Source organism: Rana temporaria, chromosome 6 (assembly GCF_905171775.1).
Source record: "Rana temporaria chromosome 6, aRanTem1.1, whole genome shotgun sequence".
Classification (NCBI taxonomy): Eukaryota; Metazoa; Chordata; class Amphibia; order Anura; family Ranidae; genus Rana; species Rana temporaria.
This window is the reverse complement of record NC_053494.1, coordinates 188,197,294-188,215,750: the sequence shown is the minus strand read 5'-3', so window position 1 is coordinate 188,215,750 and position 18,457 is coordinate 188,197,294. Positions and strand designations below refer to the sequence as shown.

General features: G+C 43.0%; 1 protein-coding gene across 1 annotated transcript in view; it reads left to right on the top strand.

Annotated features, from left to right (window-relative positions):
• LOC120944447 (protein mono-ADP-ribosyltransferase PARP15-like) overlaps nt 1-18,457 on the top strand; it is a 39,770-nt gene that overhangs the window by 9,231 nt on the left and 12,082 nt on the right. Inside the window, exons 3-8 of the mRNA XM_040358508.1 lie at nt 1,469-1,610; nt 4,564-4,626; nt 8,269-8,600; nt 11,964-12,084; nt 14,379-14,444; nt 15,689-15,865. Coding sequence (XP_040214442.1) covers nt 1,469-1,610; nt 4,564-4,626; nt 8,269-8,600; nt 11,964-12,084; nt 14,379-14,444; nt 15,689-15,865 — 901 coding nt within the window. The remainder of the gene's footprint in view (nt 1-1,468; nt 1,611-4,563; nt 4,627-8,268; nt 8,601-11,963; nt 12,085-14,378; nt 14,445-15,688; nt 15,866-18,457) is intronic.

Here is an 18,457-nt window from a genome sequence, read left to right as displayed (position 1 = left end):
GGCTTTGAAATTGTGCGATTTCAGATGAAATTACACATTTTTGTTTTAGTTTTGGATAGAGTAGATAGGGATTAGAACACCTGTCAAGTTTTTATTGCGGTTTGTGCCCCTGTTAAGAGGGTTCACTCTCTCCATTTGTCCCATTTACTGTTATCGCCAAAAGTGAAAGTAAAAGAAATTACAGATTTTGTGTTGTCCCCAGAACAGGAATACAGGGGAAATCTTCCAATTGGAACACTAGTTCTGGTGACGACCATGGATTCCCTCACTTTGGAGGGATGTTCTCTCACTTCCCCATTTTTTCCCCAATGGAGATGGCAAAAAAAAAAAAAACTGACAGAGGGGGTAAAGGGTCACTAAAGGAAAAAAATGTTTTTGTTTAAAATAACAAACCTGTTATACTTACCTCCACTGTGCAGTTTGTTTTGCACAGAGTGGCTCCAATCCACGTCTTCTGGGGATCCTCTGCAGCTGTCTCTGGTCCTCCCCGCAAGAACTGCACAAGTTAATGTGAGAGAGCTCGCATTGTGTGTAGTCCTTGCGGGCGCGCTCCTGTGATACAGCGAGCGGCCATAGCCGCTCACTGTATCACTCGGCCCCGCCCCTCGGCGTGCCGCGTCACTGGATGTGATTGACAGTAGCGCCAGCCAATGGCTGCGCTGCTTTCAATCCATCCGCTCTAGCTAATCAGCGGCCAGGCTGAGTGGCGAAGAGGATCTCGGGACCGAGCATGGGACTTTCGAGGGGTCAGGTAAGTATAATGGGGGGCCGGGGGGGCGGTATAATGCATAGAATGCATTAAGGTGAAATTTTTTTTTCCTTTACAACTCCTTTAAACCTACCTTACCCAAAGTGAAAAGAAAAATGTGTCTTTAGTTCTACTTTTCGGCCTGAGAGTTACAGCCCTTTAATCTCTCTGAGCTTGCTGGTAACTTGGGATGAGCTTGGGTGTGGCACTGGGGTAGGATCGACCTGGAAGGTAATTGTCACTGTCAGGCCAATGAGCTGGCCATGTAAGGTCAATGATTTCACCAGCATCCCTGTCCTGTTGTGTACATGAAGCCTGTGGGATGGGGAATTCCCTACTTGCAGCTCATTGGCCCGGCCCTGACAGTTGTCTTCTGGGTTCACCCACGCTCATCCCTGCTGGTAAAACATTGTGTTCCAGCTCCGGAGTACCCATAACAGGGAAAAAGCAAAGCCCCAGAGTTTTTTTATTCTTCAAAAATGTAGGGTTTTGTTATGTTATACTGTTATGTGCACTGCACTCTGCTGAGCTATCCATATATGTAGAGTGCTGCAGCAGATCGGTGTCTACCATCAACATTTGGAGGTGGTTCGAGTTTTCTGCTACCATGGGCTGAGGCCAATCCAGTGGGTCTGAGATTTACTTTTCTGACTCTAACTTTTACACTGTATTTCCCTATCAAGATTTTCTTGTAATTTTTTTTATTGTAAACTGTTTCAGTGTGTTATTGGAGACGAAGCGGTCATCATGTGTGAGGTGGTGGTTTGTGATACATCTGTGGTGCTGAAATTTGGAAGAATCACACATGAAAAGACGGACGCCTTAGTAAACCCAACCAATGCAACGCTGGATCAAAACACTGGTAAGACTTGCTATACGCTAAAAAACTGTTATTCATGGTTTTTAGGTGTCTTTTAGAGTAATGCCGCGTACACACGACCGTTTTTAATGTCATGAAAAAAACGACATTTTTCTCGACGTGATTCTTGTCAAGCCTGCCTTGCATACACACGATCGTGAAAAAAAAATGCTCGAGCAAAGCACGGTGACATACAACACGTACGACAACACTATAAAGGGGAAGTTCCATTCGATTGGCGACACCCTTTGGGCTGATTATGCAAATGTCCCTTTTCATAACCTGCTTCTGAGCAAGCATGTTTTTTTCCTCGTCATTAAAGCCTACACACGACCGTTTTTCACAACGTGAAAAACGACGATAAAAAATAGAGCATGTTCTAATTTTTTAATGGCCTTTTTTCACGTTGAGAAAAATGCTCTGGAGCCTACACACGATCGTTTTTAATGACCAATTTAAAAAATTGCATTTTTCTCGTCATGAAAAACAGTCGTGTGTACGTGGCATATGACTCGTAATGACTGTCAAGCAGATGACCTTAGAAGACAAATAGGTACATTGATAATGCTTTTCCACCTTACTGGATATTGTCTAAAGTAGGCTTTATAATTAAAGTAGTATTAAATCCTCAATGTTTTTTAGCTTAGCACATTGAGCATAATAAAACAAAAGACATTATTCTCAAAAGAAAAAGATCCATAAGCTGCACATCATGAAGCAGACCCATGTGCATGAAGTGAGATAAATGGCAGTCTCAGCCCGGACTCCAGCCAGGCCACACCCAACGCGTTTCACTCTGCCCCTTGGAGCTTACAGTATAACGAAAGGCAACATTTTTTTTTTTTTTAGAGTGGAGAGGGATTAGAAAACTTTTTACAGTGAGGGAAAAAAGTATTTGATCCCCTGCTGATTTTGTACATTTGCCCACTGACAAAGAAATGATCAGTCTATAATTTTAATGGTAGGTTTATTTTAACAGCGAGAGACAGAATAACAACATAAATATACAGAAAAACGCATTTCAAAAACTTTATAAATTGATTTGCATGTTAATGAGTGAATTACGTTTTTGACCCCTTCGCAAAACATGACTTAGTTCTTCGTGGCAAAACCCTTGTTGGCAACCAGGTTTGCACACATCTCAGGAGAGATTTTGTCCCACTCCTCTTTGCAGATCCTCTCCGAGTCATTAAGGTTTTGAGGCTGACGTTTGGCAACTTGAACCTTTAGCTCCCTCCACATATTTTCTATGGTATTAAGGTCTGGAGACTGGCTAGGCCACTCCAGGACCTTAATGTACTTCTTGAGCCACTCATTTGTTGTCTTGGCCGTGTGTTTTGGGTCATTGCCATGCTGAAAGACCCATCCACAACCCATTTTCAATGCCCTGGCTGAGGGAAGGAGGTTCTCATCCAAGATTTGACAGTAAATGGCTTTGTCCATCGTCCCTTTGATGCAGTGAAGTTTCCTGCCCCCTTAGCAGAAAAACACCCCCAAAGCATAATATTTTCATCTTCATGTTTGACGGTGGGAATGGTGTTCTTGGGGGTCATAGACAGCATTCCTCCTCCTCCAAACACGGCGAGCTGAGTTGATGCCAAAGAACTCGATTTTGGTCTCATCTGACCACAACACTTTTACCCAGTTCTCCTTTGATCATTTCTTGCTCAGTTGGCAAATGTACAAAATCAGCAGAGGATCAAATACATTTTTCCCTCACTGTATTTGTCCTGTTTACAAATATCATTAAAAGTGGGGGTTCGCAAGGAATTCCCTTTATGCAGGGATTTTCTCTCACTTCCTGTTTGGTTATGGGACAGGAAGTAAAGGGAAATCTCAGCCATGGATCACAGATGGCAAAAAAAAATCTGTGTTATGTAAGTGTAAAGGTGAAAAAATCTGCGCTGAAACCCCTATTTAACTTAATAAAATTGTGAAAAATATTTTTTAAGGAAAATGGTGGTGAATGTGTGATGACACAAATATGAAAATATAAAAACCAAACAGGGAAGGAAGTGACTGGTGGTGCTGCAACTAAAAAACCTTAAATACAGTAATCGGTCAAAAGGAATGTAAAGCAAAAATCAGTGCGCTACCACACAATAATTAATTCACAGTGATGGATATATAATGTGCTAGTGTGATCCAAAAAAAATGTAAATGATTAGTGAATAATGAAATAATTATGCAACAAATCAATCTAGTCCATAAATAACCGTGCAAAGGTAAATCTGATTTGAAAAAATAAAAAAATCAAGCAACAGTTCCACATCTCATAAAAGCTGTCAAGTTTCCATGTAGAGATAAGAGGGAGGGAGGCTTGACTGCAGGTAAAACAAAGGTTCTGTTCATCAATGAATGAGGCGATCACCACCGCTTACCAGATCTGTTGGATCTCAGATTATAGAGATCAAAGAGGCATATCAGAACGCAATCAGTCGGTTACCGAGCATCCACAGACTCCCGTGAAGATATCTTGTATCATGTCTGTGCTGTACGAGGCTCTTACTTCGGTATATCTCACAGCAAGTGAGTGTCAGAATGTACTCCCAGAGCCGGTAATGGTTTGGATAGAGCAGAGAAAAGAAAGCTTCATGGTGCAGATCATTTAAAACTATTTATTTAAAATTAAATGACACCACCAGCCAAACAAAGTTAAAAAGCACAGCCGTGGCACATAACCTGACCGGCTCGTGTGTGGTGACGTCTGGAATAGTGGCTCCACCCAACGCGTTTTCCCATACAAGGATTCTTCTGGAAAAGGAGATTGTACGAAACATTGGTTTTATGAATGACATCCATGTCATTATTGTAAAGCTGTGATTGGCCACATTTGTTTAATTTAGACTATTAGACCATTTGCTTATCCTGTTGTTCAGCTTTAAAATAGAGTAGTTATGAAGATAGTTTGCATACAGTATGTATTCAATATTATTATTTTTTTTCCTATTTTCAGGTATAAGCGGAGTTATTCTGGCCGCAGCGGGGGATACTGTGAAGGCAGAATGTGAACGTTTAAGTATGAAAAAGTGCCAAATCATTATTAACTTTCTGATATAACTTGAATGTACCAAAATATAGTGATATGAATGTATATAACAGCAAGTATTAGAACATCGAAATCCATGTGTAGAATTCAAGAAAACCTCTATTTTCCATTTACGTTCCCTAATTCCTTGCACTTATTTTAAATAATCCCCCCTCCACCTTTCCCAGCAACGAGGAGATGACAGGTGTGTACAGTTAAATTGACACTGAGGGCGCATGAAACTTTTGAGAGGTGTCTTCCTGAGGTTTTGTTCTGTGTTTTGCATGTAGTGTTGTAAGTAGGCAAATCCTGGAAACACCCTTCTAGAGCAAGGGTGTCAAACTCAGTTTCATGGCGGGCCGCATCAGCATTATGATTGCCCTCAAAAGGGCGGTTGTATCTGTAAGATGAGATGTCCAGCTCATCCCCTCCCCTTTACATTAGAAGTCAAGAGCCACCCCACCATCAGTAGTTGAGTCCCCCACTCTCCCTTACATCACTGTGCACCCCCCTTTCCTTATACTGCTGCTGGGAAGAAGCTGGATGCATTGCCTGAAAGCAGAAAGTAATGGCCTGGAGTAGGACCAGAGGAGGGCTGCAGGAGAGGTACGAGGGCCACATGAAATGGCCTGGAGGGCCGGATTTGGCCCGCCGGCCTTGTGTTTGACACCTGTGTTCTAGAGTATCCTTAACCCTTGTCAGCTGCTATCACAATACCCCAACCGGAGGCTGAGTTGTCATTTGACTCTGCTCTTGTTTGACTTATGATTTCTGATGATGTTCAGTGAAAAGGTTTATGGCAAAAAAAAATGTATTAAAAAATCATTCATTCAGCTAAGTAATAAGAAAATATACTCTGTGTACACGTATTTGTGGACAACTGAATATCATACCTATATGAGCTTGTTGCACATCCCATTTCAAAACCATGAGCATTAAAATGGAGTTGGATCTATAATAATTGTAACTATACCAACCTGGGGAGTCTTTCTGTGGAATTTTTTGCTCATTCAACTAATAGGGCATTTGTGTATTCACTGACCCATGAGGTAGCCTGTTGGGGGGATTCTGATGGGGATAGTTGATGTACTGTAAGTGACACTCTAATGGGGCATTTTATGTAAGGGGCACTCTGATAGGGGAAAATGATTTAGGGTGACACTCTGATTGGGGAAATTGATGTGAGGGGGCACTCTGATGTGGACAGCTTATTTAAGAGGACACTGTGAAGTGGAAAATTTATGAAAAAAGGACACTATTATGGTGACATGCGATGTAAAGGGGCACTCTGATGGGGACGTCTGATGTAAGGGGGCACTCTGATGGGGACACCTGATGGGGGGGACGGGACTCTGATGGGATCCCTAATGTAAGGAGAAATTATTTTGGGGATGCCTGATATAAGCGGGCATAAGTTCTGTTTAATCATCCAAATCTGACCCACCTCTGCACTGCCTACCTTTACTTCCGTGCTGTGACTTGTGGTATAGAAGCATGGCCGAGTGAACAAGGATTATGCGTTCCCTGCATCCCTGTCACACTGTTGACATAATGCTCCCTGACTTTTGTTTACTGTACCCAGTGGTGTATTTTGGTTTTGTGCTGCCCTAGGCAAGACTAAAATCAGACGCCCCCTCATCCAAATTTGTCCCACTCCTTCCTCTTTAGGCCCCACCGCTTCCTATTAGAGCTCCACCCCTTCAGAGGTGGGGGATGAGAGAGAAAGAGAGAGAGGGAAAAGAAGTGGGGGGAGAGAGAGGGGGTTAGAGAGGAGGAGAAAAGAGGTGGGGGAAAGAGAGGGAGGGGGAGAGAGTGGGCAGTGAGAAAGAGAGGGGAGAGGTAGGGGAGAGAGAGAGGGGGTGGGGGGTGAGAGAGGGAGGGGGAGAGGGGTGAGAGAGGGAGGGGCTCCCCTATTTCCCCCATACTACACCAGTTGGTTTTCTATCCCCCCCAAAAAAACTACATCGGATTCTCATGCTCCCGCAGCCCACCAGCTCCTTTTTACCAGCTGTGTGTAGCAAGGTTGCCGAGGCACAATCACAGCCTGGGACCCCGACCTGCTCTGCCAAGTGAGATACTTCCTGGATCAAAGGGTGCAGCCACCGACACCTCCTGCTTCCGCTTTGCTCCCCTGTCACTGAATGGTCAGTCCACGGCCACATCCTCCACACCCCTGTAGTGACGCCACTGCTCATATTATCCCTTCTGCCTGGGGGCGGACCACCCCCCCCCCTGAAAAATGCTGTCCAAGGCAAACGCCTTGTTTGCCTCGCGGTAGATAGGCCCCTTACTGCATCCCAATATCAGATAGGCTAGACCTGGCCCTGTTTGTGAAGTCAGGTACTGACCTGGCTCACAATCAGCATTCCAATTCACCCCAAAAGGTGTTTAGTATGGTTGAGGTTGATGCTGTGAATAGGGGTCCCCTTAGCTCATAAGCTCACCTAACTATGTTTTTAGCTGTTTTTTTGCACAGATGCACAAGGTTAGAAACACACAATTGTCCTAAATATCTCTTTAAGCTGTTGCATTAACTGCACCCTACACTGCCTGGACTTAATAGTCTTTTTGTGGGAGATCCTCATAGTTTGCAGTAGCTAGCATTATCCTTACTATATATGGGGACCCAGTGGGCTTGTATGGTTATAGTTGACCAGCTACTGCTGTCGTTCCTTTTCAGTGCAACCAAAGCCAAAATGCAGATGCAGGTAAGGAGCTATTTTACGCGCCTTGGTCTGTAGTACTACTTTAAGGTATCGGGAAATGAAATATGGTCATAGAACTCTGATTATGGTTGGATGTGTGGACATGATAATGCCATACTCTTTGTGGTCACGTTGCTGTATAAATGTGCACCCTCAGATCATCTTGGCATGCATGTTTGAGCTTCAAACCTGGAAGAGAGAGTAAGGAGGCAAATCCTCATGGCTCCAGCTTATATAGGGAAACAAAAAGAATCAGACAGGGTTTTCAGACATCTCCAAGTAATCATTGCCCAAAAGAGCAGTCATTTCAGAAGGTGTCTGTCTACTGCTGCCTTAGACAGTAATGCCCCATACACACGACCGGTTTTCCCGTCGGAAAAACTCTGATGAGAGCTTTTCGTCGGGAATCCCGACCACGTGTATGCTCCATCGGACTTTTTCCCACAGGAAAACTGCAGAGAAAAAAAAACGAGAGCAGGATCTCTTTTTTCCCGTCAGGAAAAATCCTAGCGGGAAAACCGTTCGTCTGTATGCTTTTCCAACGGGAAAAAAACACGCATGCTCGGAAATAATTCGATGCATGCTTGGAAGCATAGAACTTCATTTTGTCGGCTCGTTGTAGTCTTTTACGTCACCGCGTTCTTGGCAGTCAAAAGTTCACCTGACTTTTGTGTGACCGTGTGTATGCAAGGCAGTCTTGAGAGGAATTCCGACGGGAAAACTAACGTTTTTTTTCCGACGGGAAACGGGGCATAAAAGGTTACTCAGTGGCCAAAAAAGGGTAGACATGGAAATGCTTGTGGCTATAGCCAACTTATAGATCAATGCTATTCTACATATTCTGAAACATTTGAAATAGGGTCATAGTATTCATCTATATTTTTACCAGAAGGAAATATAAATGACTAATTATTTCATGTGCTTCCAGGCAAGCTCCCCAATGATGGACATGTTGTAACTGTGGCTGGAAATCTCGAGTGTCAAAGAATAATTCACCTGAGAGATGTAACAGCAGAGACCATTGTGACATTGGTGAAAAAAGCTCTAAAGGCCTGTGACCAGTTCAATATGGCATCTGTTAGCTTCCCGGCCCTTGGAACTGATACCCTTGATGCCCAGACATCCATTAAATTAATTATAAAGGGTATTGAAGATTACATGACTAACCCATCTATCATGACAATCATCTCAAAGATTGGCATCATTGTCGGAGAGCAGAATGTTTATGACCAGTACCTAATGTTTTTTCAAAACTACCAGGTATATAGAAGGATTTAGTGATATTACTAAGATTTCAAGTTTTTTTTCCCTATAAAATGCAAATAAGCTATTGAATGTAGCAAGGTAAAGTGTAGAGACAAAAGAAACCCATTTAAGCCAATGATGTGTTTATTAAAAAAAAATATTCATATGTAATTTAAAAAAAAAAGTTTGTACTAGTTTATCATAATTCACTCACATCAGCATGAAGACTGAGAAAGGAATGGGCAGCACTGCTAGCCAATCAGGCTTTACTGCATTGACCAGCACTGTAAATCTGATAAATGGAGCTTGTTGATTGAAGGAGAAAGCAATTTATTTATTTAGTATCTGATGACAGCTTGTATAATTAGACAAAGTAAAGGGAAAAGGACTTTATGGGCCAGATTCACAGAGAGATACGACGGTGTATCTCCTGATACGCCGTCGTATCTCTGACTTAGGCCCGTCGTATCTATGCGCCTGATTCATAGAATCAGTTACGCATAGATATGGCTAAGATCCGACAGGTGTAACTGTGTTACACCGTCGGATCTTATTTGCAATTTAAAAATGGCGCGGGGGGCGTTCCCGCTGATTTACGTTGAGAAATATGTAAATCAGCGAGATACGCCAGTTCACGAACGTACGCGGACCCGACGCAGTTTTCTTCCGACGTTTCCGTAGCGGTTTTCCCGGCGTATACTTACCCCTGCTTCTATGAGGCGCAGCCAATGTTAAGTATAGCCGTCGTTCCCGCGTCAATTTTGAATTTTTTTACGTTGTTTGCGTACGCCGATTCAGAAACCCGCGCGTCGCAAGTTACGCTCACGTCGAAACCACTGACGTCCTAGTGACGTCAGTGGGAGCAATGCACGCCGGGAAATTTCGCGGACGGCGCATGCTCATTTAAATCGGCGCGGGAACGCGCCTGATTTAAATAGTACACTCCCCCTAGCCGCGGAATTTGAATTCCGCCGGGGGATTTGCGATACGCCGCCACAAGTTTGGAGGTAAGTGGTTTGTGAATTACCCACTTGCCTCTCAAACTTGCGGCAGCGTATCTTAAATCAGATAGATCACGCGGATCTAAAGATCCGCTGATCTACCTGAATCTAGCCCATCGTGTCTGGCAGGGGTGGCTGCTAAATAAAAATTTTGGGCAGGTTGGGTAGTTCACACAATTGTATTTCAACTGTGTATTTTAGCTATTTTCTTACATGTTAACTAAGCTTTCTGTGTATTCTGTTCTGAGACAAAGCTCTCATCATCAAAATGCTAGTTATGTCCTAGAAGGCAATAATAAAGGGCAAAAAGGCATTTAAACAAATACCACCAGAAAAAAATTATAGGGGGCCAGGGAGAAAAGAAGATATCTTACTGTAAAGTCCGGACTTTAATTGTAAATAATTGTAAGATTTGTTTAAAGTAAAAATTTAGCTTAAATTTACTTGAAAGGGTTATTAAACCCTCTTTTTTATATAACAATCATGTCATAGTTACCTCCACTGTGCAGTTCATTTTGCAAGAGTCTTCTGGAGTCCTTCATCAGCGCTGGTAGCTCCTCCCCGCATCGAGTGCCCACGGCGGAGAAGCGCTCTCCTTCGGTGGACACCAGTGCAGGCACGCTCCCGAGTCCTGCTTTTGCGTGCATTGACACAGAAAGCAAGCCCCCCCCTGTGTCATTGGATTTTATTGACAGCAGCAGGAGCCAACGGCTGCGCTGCTATCAATCTATCCAATTAGGACATGGAGACACCAGCTAGAGCTGGTGTGCTCATCTCCGGGGAGAAGAAAACCGGATTCAGGTAAGTGAAACGGGGGCACTGGGGGGGCTGTAGCACTACAGAAGGTTTTTTACCTTAATTTGTAGAATGCATTAGGATGATAGATCATGAGGGTTTACAACCCCTTTTAATTAAAATAAACTTTTTCACTAAAATCTTTGTTGGATAAAAAAAATAAAAATGAATCATCATGTTGTGGGGATGCTTTTCTTCAGCAGGGACAGGGAAGCTGGTCGGAGTTGATGGGAAGATGGATGGAGCCAAATGTGGGGAGCTTAGAATCTTAGAAGAAAACCTGTTATAGTCTGCAAAAGACTTGAGACTGCGGTGGAGGTTCACCTTCCAGTAGGACAACAACCCTAAACATACAGCCAGAGCTACAATGGAATGGTTTAGATAAAAGCATATTCATTAGTTACAATGGCCCAAAGTCCAGACCTAAATTCAATTGAGAATCTGTGGCAAGACTTGAAAATTGCTGTTCAGACGCTCCCCAGCCAATCTGGCAGAGCTTGAGATATTTTGCAAAGAAGAATGGACAAAAATATCACTCTCTAGATGTGCAAAGCTGTTAGAGACATCCCCAAAAAGACTTGTAGCTGTAATTGCAGAGAAAAGTGGTTCTACAAAGTATTGATTTGGGGGGGGGGGGGTTCTATTTGAAAACCATTAATCACTTTCCTAAATTTTGAAAACCATTTATCATTTTCCTTCCACTTCACAATCGTGTGCCACTTTGTGTTGGTCTATCACATAAAATCCCAATACAATACTTTTAAGTTTTTGGTTGTAACATAACAAAATGTGTAAAATGTCAAGGGGGGGGGGGGGTATGAATACTTTTTCAAGACACTTAGGCCTCATGGATACTGCTGCTGGTAAACAGACTTTTAGGAGCAGTTGGGCATTTTTTCAGCTGCTCCTGAACTCTCCTATGTTATCTTATCAGTACATGTACACTGGGTAGTTTATAGTCGTTTCTAGGCAGTTGAGTTTAGAAGATTTTTCTGGAAAACAAAAAAAAACGTTCGGAAGCTGTGTTTAGAGGCATTTCAAGCGCCAAACATGACTAAACATGGGTAAACGCGGTAACTCGTGTTTAACAGCATTTCGTTTACAGACGTTTTCCATTTTAACCAATTTTCATTCAACCGCCTCTAGACGCAAACATGGCTAAACGTCATGTAAACACGGCTAAACGCGTCATGTAAACGTGGCTAAAGGGCCATTTTTAGACACCGGTTTCTAGCTGTTAAGTTAATTCATTCAGGAGAGGTTGAACAACGTCCCGTACATAGCCTTATATTCATAATGATTACAGAGTATTATAAAACACAAAGCAGCAGCTTCACCATGGGAATGCAATGTCCGTATGTAATTGTACAGTAACACATTTTTTAATTTTTATCGCATGTTATTGTATTAGTGTTGACTTTATTTAGATAGTTGCTAGAATAAATGTTGATTGTCTTCCCTGGAGTAAAATATTATTGCATGTCAAGGTTGGAAACCTCAATTTCTGTTACACATTTGTCACAACTTTGGCCACATGAAATGATCTTTGTTTGCTTTTTTTTACCTTTTTTCTATGATTTAGACCAATTATCCTCACTTCACGGCATTTGGGAAAACAATAGAGTTAATAAAAGGAGACATCACAGACCAAGCTGTGGACTGCATTTTGAACCTTACAAATCAGACCTTAAATCAATCTCGTGGTAAATATATACAGTAGATCTATAACAGCAATATACAATATTGTTTTATTCTTCAGTACTCTTTAGTATGTAACATACAGACCAGTAGATTAGAGACCCGGAGTCTTGGAACTGGTATATTTTGGGTGCAGGAAGGGTTGGTGTTTCACCAATCAATGGTTCATTTTATGTCAGTGGGTATATGGAGGGTTAGTGTAAAGGTGGCCATACACGGTTCGATTTTCGAAATAATTTAAGTTCGAAAATCGTATCAAAGAATTTTCGTACAAATTTCGCACCATTAGTGGGCTGCAGCTGCAGTCGATTTTCGTGCAGCAATCAAATTTGAGGAATCCGACATGTTGGACATTTTTGGAGAAACTAACGATCAATGATCGGAGAATCATTCCCCTTCCCCTGCCCATTAATTTCAATGGGCAGGGGCGCTTTAGGAGCGGTGTATACACCGCAACTTAAAGCTCCCCAAAGATGCTGCTTGCAGGACTTTTAACGTCTCGCAATCACACCACTCCAGTGTGAAAGCACTCAGGCTTTTACATTGGAGTGACAGGAGAGGCACTTTACAGGTCCTCAGTGTGAAAGTAGCCTAAGAAAATCAAGCAAGAATTTGTGTCCAAAGAACTTTCTTACAAATTTCTACAGCCGATTCAGACCTTCTGAATTAAAATTTCCAAAGGGACAAGCGTCAAAACGAAGAAAATCGTTCGCCCAATTCTCTTATAGTTTTTATCCCACTTTAGATTTAGGACTGCAGAAAGAGTTTCTGTTGTAGTTATAGTAAATGTTAGAGGGCAATAGTTACGGGGGGGGGGGGGGGGTAATGTGAGATGGAGATTAAAGTGGATGTAAACCTTCTCCTGTACCAAGTGAGGTGAACACACTCAGATGATGCACAAAGATAAAACAAATCTCCCTACATAAGTTTTACATGTATATCTGCTGTCTTCATCTTGCCATATTCTTTAGAAAGTAAACATTCTGTTAGAATTTGTTCTTCCTGTTTCAGCAGTGGGAGTGGAGTCCTGGCATACACTATGTGACAGCTGATTGGAGAAAAGGCACCCCGGCCCCCCACATAGGCAGAGGAACGAAGATACTGTGCTGTGAATAGACAAGATATCTGCTAATCTATTTATAGTACCCACCCCCAACACAAATTTTCAGCTGCTTTTTTCTCCAGTGTCGGAGAACTTGTCAGAAGTTATCATGCTGATAACAGAAGAATGGAGCAGCAGAAAATTACATGACTTAGTGCTTTGGAGAGAGATAAGAAAACACTACAGATATATGTGCCCTGGTTAAATTTCATGAATCAGGTTAACATCCACTTTAAGGAAGGGCATTGCTCTTAGTTCCAGAATTTTTGCACTGAAAACTACTAGCACCAAGTTCCCAATTTAACCTGTTGTGCAAATATGGTATAGCGCAGTGTTTTCCAGTACTTTCTGTTGCACAGAATTTCCCAGACATCAATGCATCGTATTCCACCTTCACAAGTTGTGCACTGTCTTAAACAGGGGTCTCTAAACTTCCTAAACAAAAGACCAGATTATTGTCCTTCAGACTTTAGTATGGCCTGGACTGTGGCCAGTGGGCGTATAAAATGTTTTGGCATCCGTGGAAGTACAGTAAACAATGTCTCAGGCTTGGTTGTCAGTGGGAGTAAGGAAATTACAATAGCACCCTTGGTCAGTAGGAGGAGGAATAGTGTCTCATCATTGGTGTTGGTGGGAGGAATCGTGGCAATTGTTGGTACCAGTGAGAGGTATAGTGCACCATTGTTGGTATTAGTCGGAGAAATAGTACCCCGTCTCTGGTTTTAGTGGGAGGAATAGTACCCCATCCTTGGTGTCAGTGGGAGTAGTAGTGCCCCATCCTTGGTGTCGGTGGGAGTAGTAGTGCCCCATCCTTGGTGTCGGTGGGAGTAGTAGTGCCCCAACCTTGGTGTTGGTGGAGTAATAGTGCCCCATCCTTGGTGTCAGTGGGAGTAGTAGTGCCCCATCCTTGGTGTCAGAGGGAGGAATAGGGCCCCATCCTTGGTGTCAGTGGGAGAAATAGTGCCCCATCGTTGGTGTCAGTGGGAGGAATAGTGCCTATTTATCAGTGCCCCAAGGGCAAGCAAAGGGCCAGATCTGGCCTACAGGCCACAATTTAGAGACCACCGGTCTAGTTATTGCACTAGATTGTGTACCACCTAGCTACTCTGCTACAACCACACCTCAGCACTCTTAGGAATTGTCCAGAGGACTGAGGACTACTCCTTTAATGTATGTATTCCATATTTCTATTTTCAGGTGTTTCTGGAGCTATACTGTCAGCTGCTGGTGACACAGTGAAAGAAGAATGCAGAAGGATGATTGGTAAATCGAAGTTATAGATTTTTTGTATGAACCTCATGAGTGTACTATACTCGTGTCTAAGAACAGCTCATAATAAATACTCCATACCCAAGTTTATAGAAAAAAGGCTACTTGCATTGGCGGTAAAGCGCCACTTTACTGTCTTTTAACCCCCGCTAACAGCCAAAAAAGGGTTAAATGTGCCCGCAGATCGCTGCTGCAGCAGCACTTTGGTGGCGCTGCCCATTGATTTCAATTGTCAGGGGCGCTGTAGGAGCGGTGTATACACTTTTTTTGGCGTCCTGCCAGCACACCGCTCCAGTGTGAAAGCACTCAGGCTTTCACATTGGAGTGAGAGGAGAGGCTCTTTACAGGCGCTATGCAGGTGCTATTTTTAGCACTATAGCGCCTGTAAATTAAATAATACATTAAATATAACACTTTGTGAATGCTGGTAGCTCAAAGTGAAATGAGTATTATTCTCAATCTTTTGGCCCATTCTGATAAAATAAATTTACCAAGTTTTTTTTAATGAAATGTTTTGAGTACAAGTAAAACTACTGCCCGGATACTCTATTGGAGGAAGCATGGGATCGGCTTAATTTGCAGATTTGCTTTTTAGTTGTATAGACCAGCAAACGAGAAAGGAGAAAGGAGAAGATTCTTCTAATGCCCCGTACACACGAGCGGGATTCCCAACAGGAAAAGATCCGTCGGAAATCCCGAGGGAAAAACCTGCTCTCTACTTTCCCCTCGTGCAGACGATCAGTTTTCCCATTGGGAAAACTCTGAGTTTTTCCGACAGGAAAACTGCCAAAAAGTCAGTCGGGAATCCCGGCGGGAAAAAACAGAGCAGGTTCTTTTTTTTTTGTCCGGCGGTTTTTGGCAGTTTTGCCGTCAGAAAACCCGCTCGTGTGTACGGGGCATGACACTTCTCAACACCCCTTGCACCCTCTTTCCCCAAATGTTCCATTCATGGAATTAGCCACAAAAGGTCTTGAATTAGACAAAAGAGGGAAACAAAGCAACAAAAAAAAGGTTATCAGAATTTTGAGTTTTAGTGCTGCCCCCTCTAATCCAGCCACCTTAGGCACTGGCTAATATTGTAAATACGGCTCTGCTTGTGATCAATTTGTGGAACTATGAATATAAGCACACTATGGGTAAGGATTTTTTTTTTTGGCATTGCCTGTTATTTAAGATACTACAGTACTATCTTCTTTATTTTAAGTTAATTTTTTTGATGAAGTGTTTCTTTTCTCCAGGAGGGTTTAGAGCTGACGGTGCTGTAGTAACCAGTGGTGGAAATCTTAAAGCTAAACATATCATGCATATTATTGGGCCAACAACAGTGCCAGACTATGAACCTTCCATAGACATGATTCTGCTTAAATGCCATGAGAGCAAGTTCACCAGCCTGGCTCTACCAGCTATTGGAACAGGTAGGCAAATGATTGTTTAAAAGGGGAGATATAAAGAAATATCTGTAAACACAGTTACAGGTTTTGTGCAATGTGAACTCTACAGTAATGCCGCGTACACACGGTCGGAATTTCCGACAACAAATGTTTGATGTGAGCTTTTTGTAAGAGCTGGTTCTCAAATTTTCCGACAACAAAACTTGTTTGTTGTCTGCAATTCCGATCGTGTGTACACAATTCCGACGCACAAAATTCCACGCATGCTCGGAATCAATCAGAAGAGCCACACACGCGGCATTACAGTGCCTTGCACACTAAAGGGTACAATCTAAAAATCGTGAAGCTGAATATAATGAAATTACAATGGGCTATGGTTGCCTCTAATGCCGCGTACACACCATCACTTTATGTGATGAAAAAAACGACGTTTTTAAAAACGTCAATTTAAATGACCGTGTGTGGGGAAAACGTTGTTTTATGTCTTGTGAAAAACTACAAAAAAAATTGAAGCATGCTTCCATTTTTTGTGTCGTTTTTCAAAACGTCGTTTTTTGTTTCAGCCGCGTTTTTAAACGTTTTTAAACCCGCGCATGCCCAGAAGCTAGTTATGAAGAATATGCTAGAGCATTGTGAAAAAACGATGGTGTGTAGGCAACGTCGTTTTTTGAAAATTGAAGTTTCAAAAACTTTGTTTTTTACTTCACAAAAAATGTCGTTTTTTTTTTCATCACATAAAGTGATGGTTTGTACGGGGCATAAGAATTGTTTTTTGCAGGGCGCTGGATTCAGATTTTCACAAGTTTTCAAACAATTGACAAAGCCAGTACTTGAGCCTGATGGCTTGGATTTCGCAGCTTTCTACAAAACAAGGCCCACTTAGAAGAATTGGTTAAACTGAATTGAGAAAACTTAAGAGTCCAAAATCTTTATTGGTCCAACTGGTGATAGAAAAAAAAAAGCAAGGGACAGGCAGAGGGGGTTATTTACTAAAACTGAAAAGTGCAAAATCTGGTGCATAGAAATTAATCAGCTTACAGGTTTTTTTGCCAAAACTTTGAACAAGCTGAAGTTAGAAGCTGATTGGCTACCCTGCACAACTGCACCAGATTCTGAGTGCTGCACTTTTCAAAAATCTACCCTAATGTGTTTCTGGGGCCACATAATACCACTTTGTCAGGGATAGTCTGAACAGCACAATATTATATGTGCACACATGTGCTCCTGTAGCCAGAGGATATTATGGAGGACAGGCAGTGCCAATTCTCACAATAAAATGGCAAGCCAATGCCATTGTGCTGTGAACTCTGGCACCGATTTGCTTCTCTTGCTGTGGCTGGGTTCACACTCCTCTGACATGGAAGTCGGACGACTTCCGATCCGACTTTGACCTACAACTTCATGTTCGACTTCCATGCGACTTCAATGAATGGGATCTGACCATATCAGGTCCTTTGAGTCTGGTATGAATCTTGAGGGGGGGAACCAGCAGAGAACGGAACTAGCACAACTGCAGGAGTTAGTTAAGACCATGCAGTTGGACTTTAAAGTGTCTTTAACCACTTGCCGCCCGCCAATGACAAATTGACATTGGCAAAGTGGTTGTAGAATCCTGACTGGACGTCATATGACGTCCTCAGGATTCTGAGCCGCTGCGCGCCCCCGGGGGCGCGCATCGCGGCGATCGTTGTTGCGGGGTGTCAGTCTGACACCCCGCAACACCGATCTCGGTAAAGAGTCTCTCACGGAGACTCTTTACCACGTGATCAGCCGTGTCCAATCACGGCTGATCACGATGTAAACAGGAAGAGCCGTAAAAAAAGTTACAAAAAAAAAAAATAAGTCTGGAAAAATAAAATAAAGATGCCAATCAGTGGCCACAAATGGGCACTGACTGGCAACAAAAGGAAAACAGTGCTGCCCCACAGTGTCCATCAGTGCCGCCCCACAGTGTCCATCAGTGCCGCCCCACAGTGTCCATCAGTGCCACCCCACAGTGCCCATCTGTGCCACCCCACAGTGCCCATCAGTGCCGCCCATGAGTGCCCATCAGTGCCGCCCATGAGTGCCCATCAGTGCCGCCCATGTGTGCCCATCAGTGCCACCTATGTGTGCCCATCAGTGCCGCCTATGTGTGCCCATCAGTGCCGCCTATGAGTGCCCATCAGTGCCGCATATCAGCGCCCATCAGTGCCGCATACCAGCGCCGCCAATCAGTGCCACCTCATCTGTGCCCGTCAGTACTACCTCATCGATGTCCATCAGTGGCATCTCATCTGTGCCCATCAGTGCCGCCATATCAGTGCCCATAATTGAAAGAGAAAACTTACTTATTTACAAAAAAAATTGACAGAAAAAAATAAAAAGGTAATTTTTTTTCAAAATTTCAAGTCTTTTTTTAGTTGTTGCGCAAAAAAAAAAAAATCGCAGAGGTGATCAAATACCACCAAAAGAAAGCTCTATTTGTGGGGAAAAAAGGATGCCAATTTTGTTTGGGTACAGTGTAGCACGACCGCGCAATTGCCATTCAAAGTGCGACAGTGCTGAAAGCTGAAAATTGGCTTGGGCGGGAAGGTGTATACGTGCCCTGTATGGAAGTGGTTAATACCAAAAATG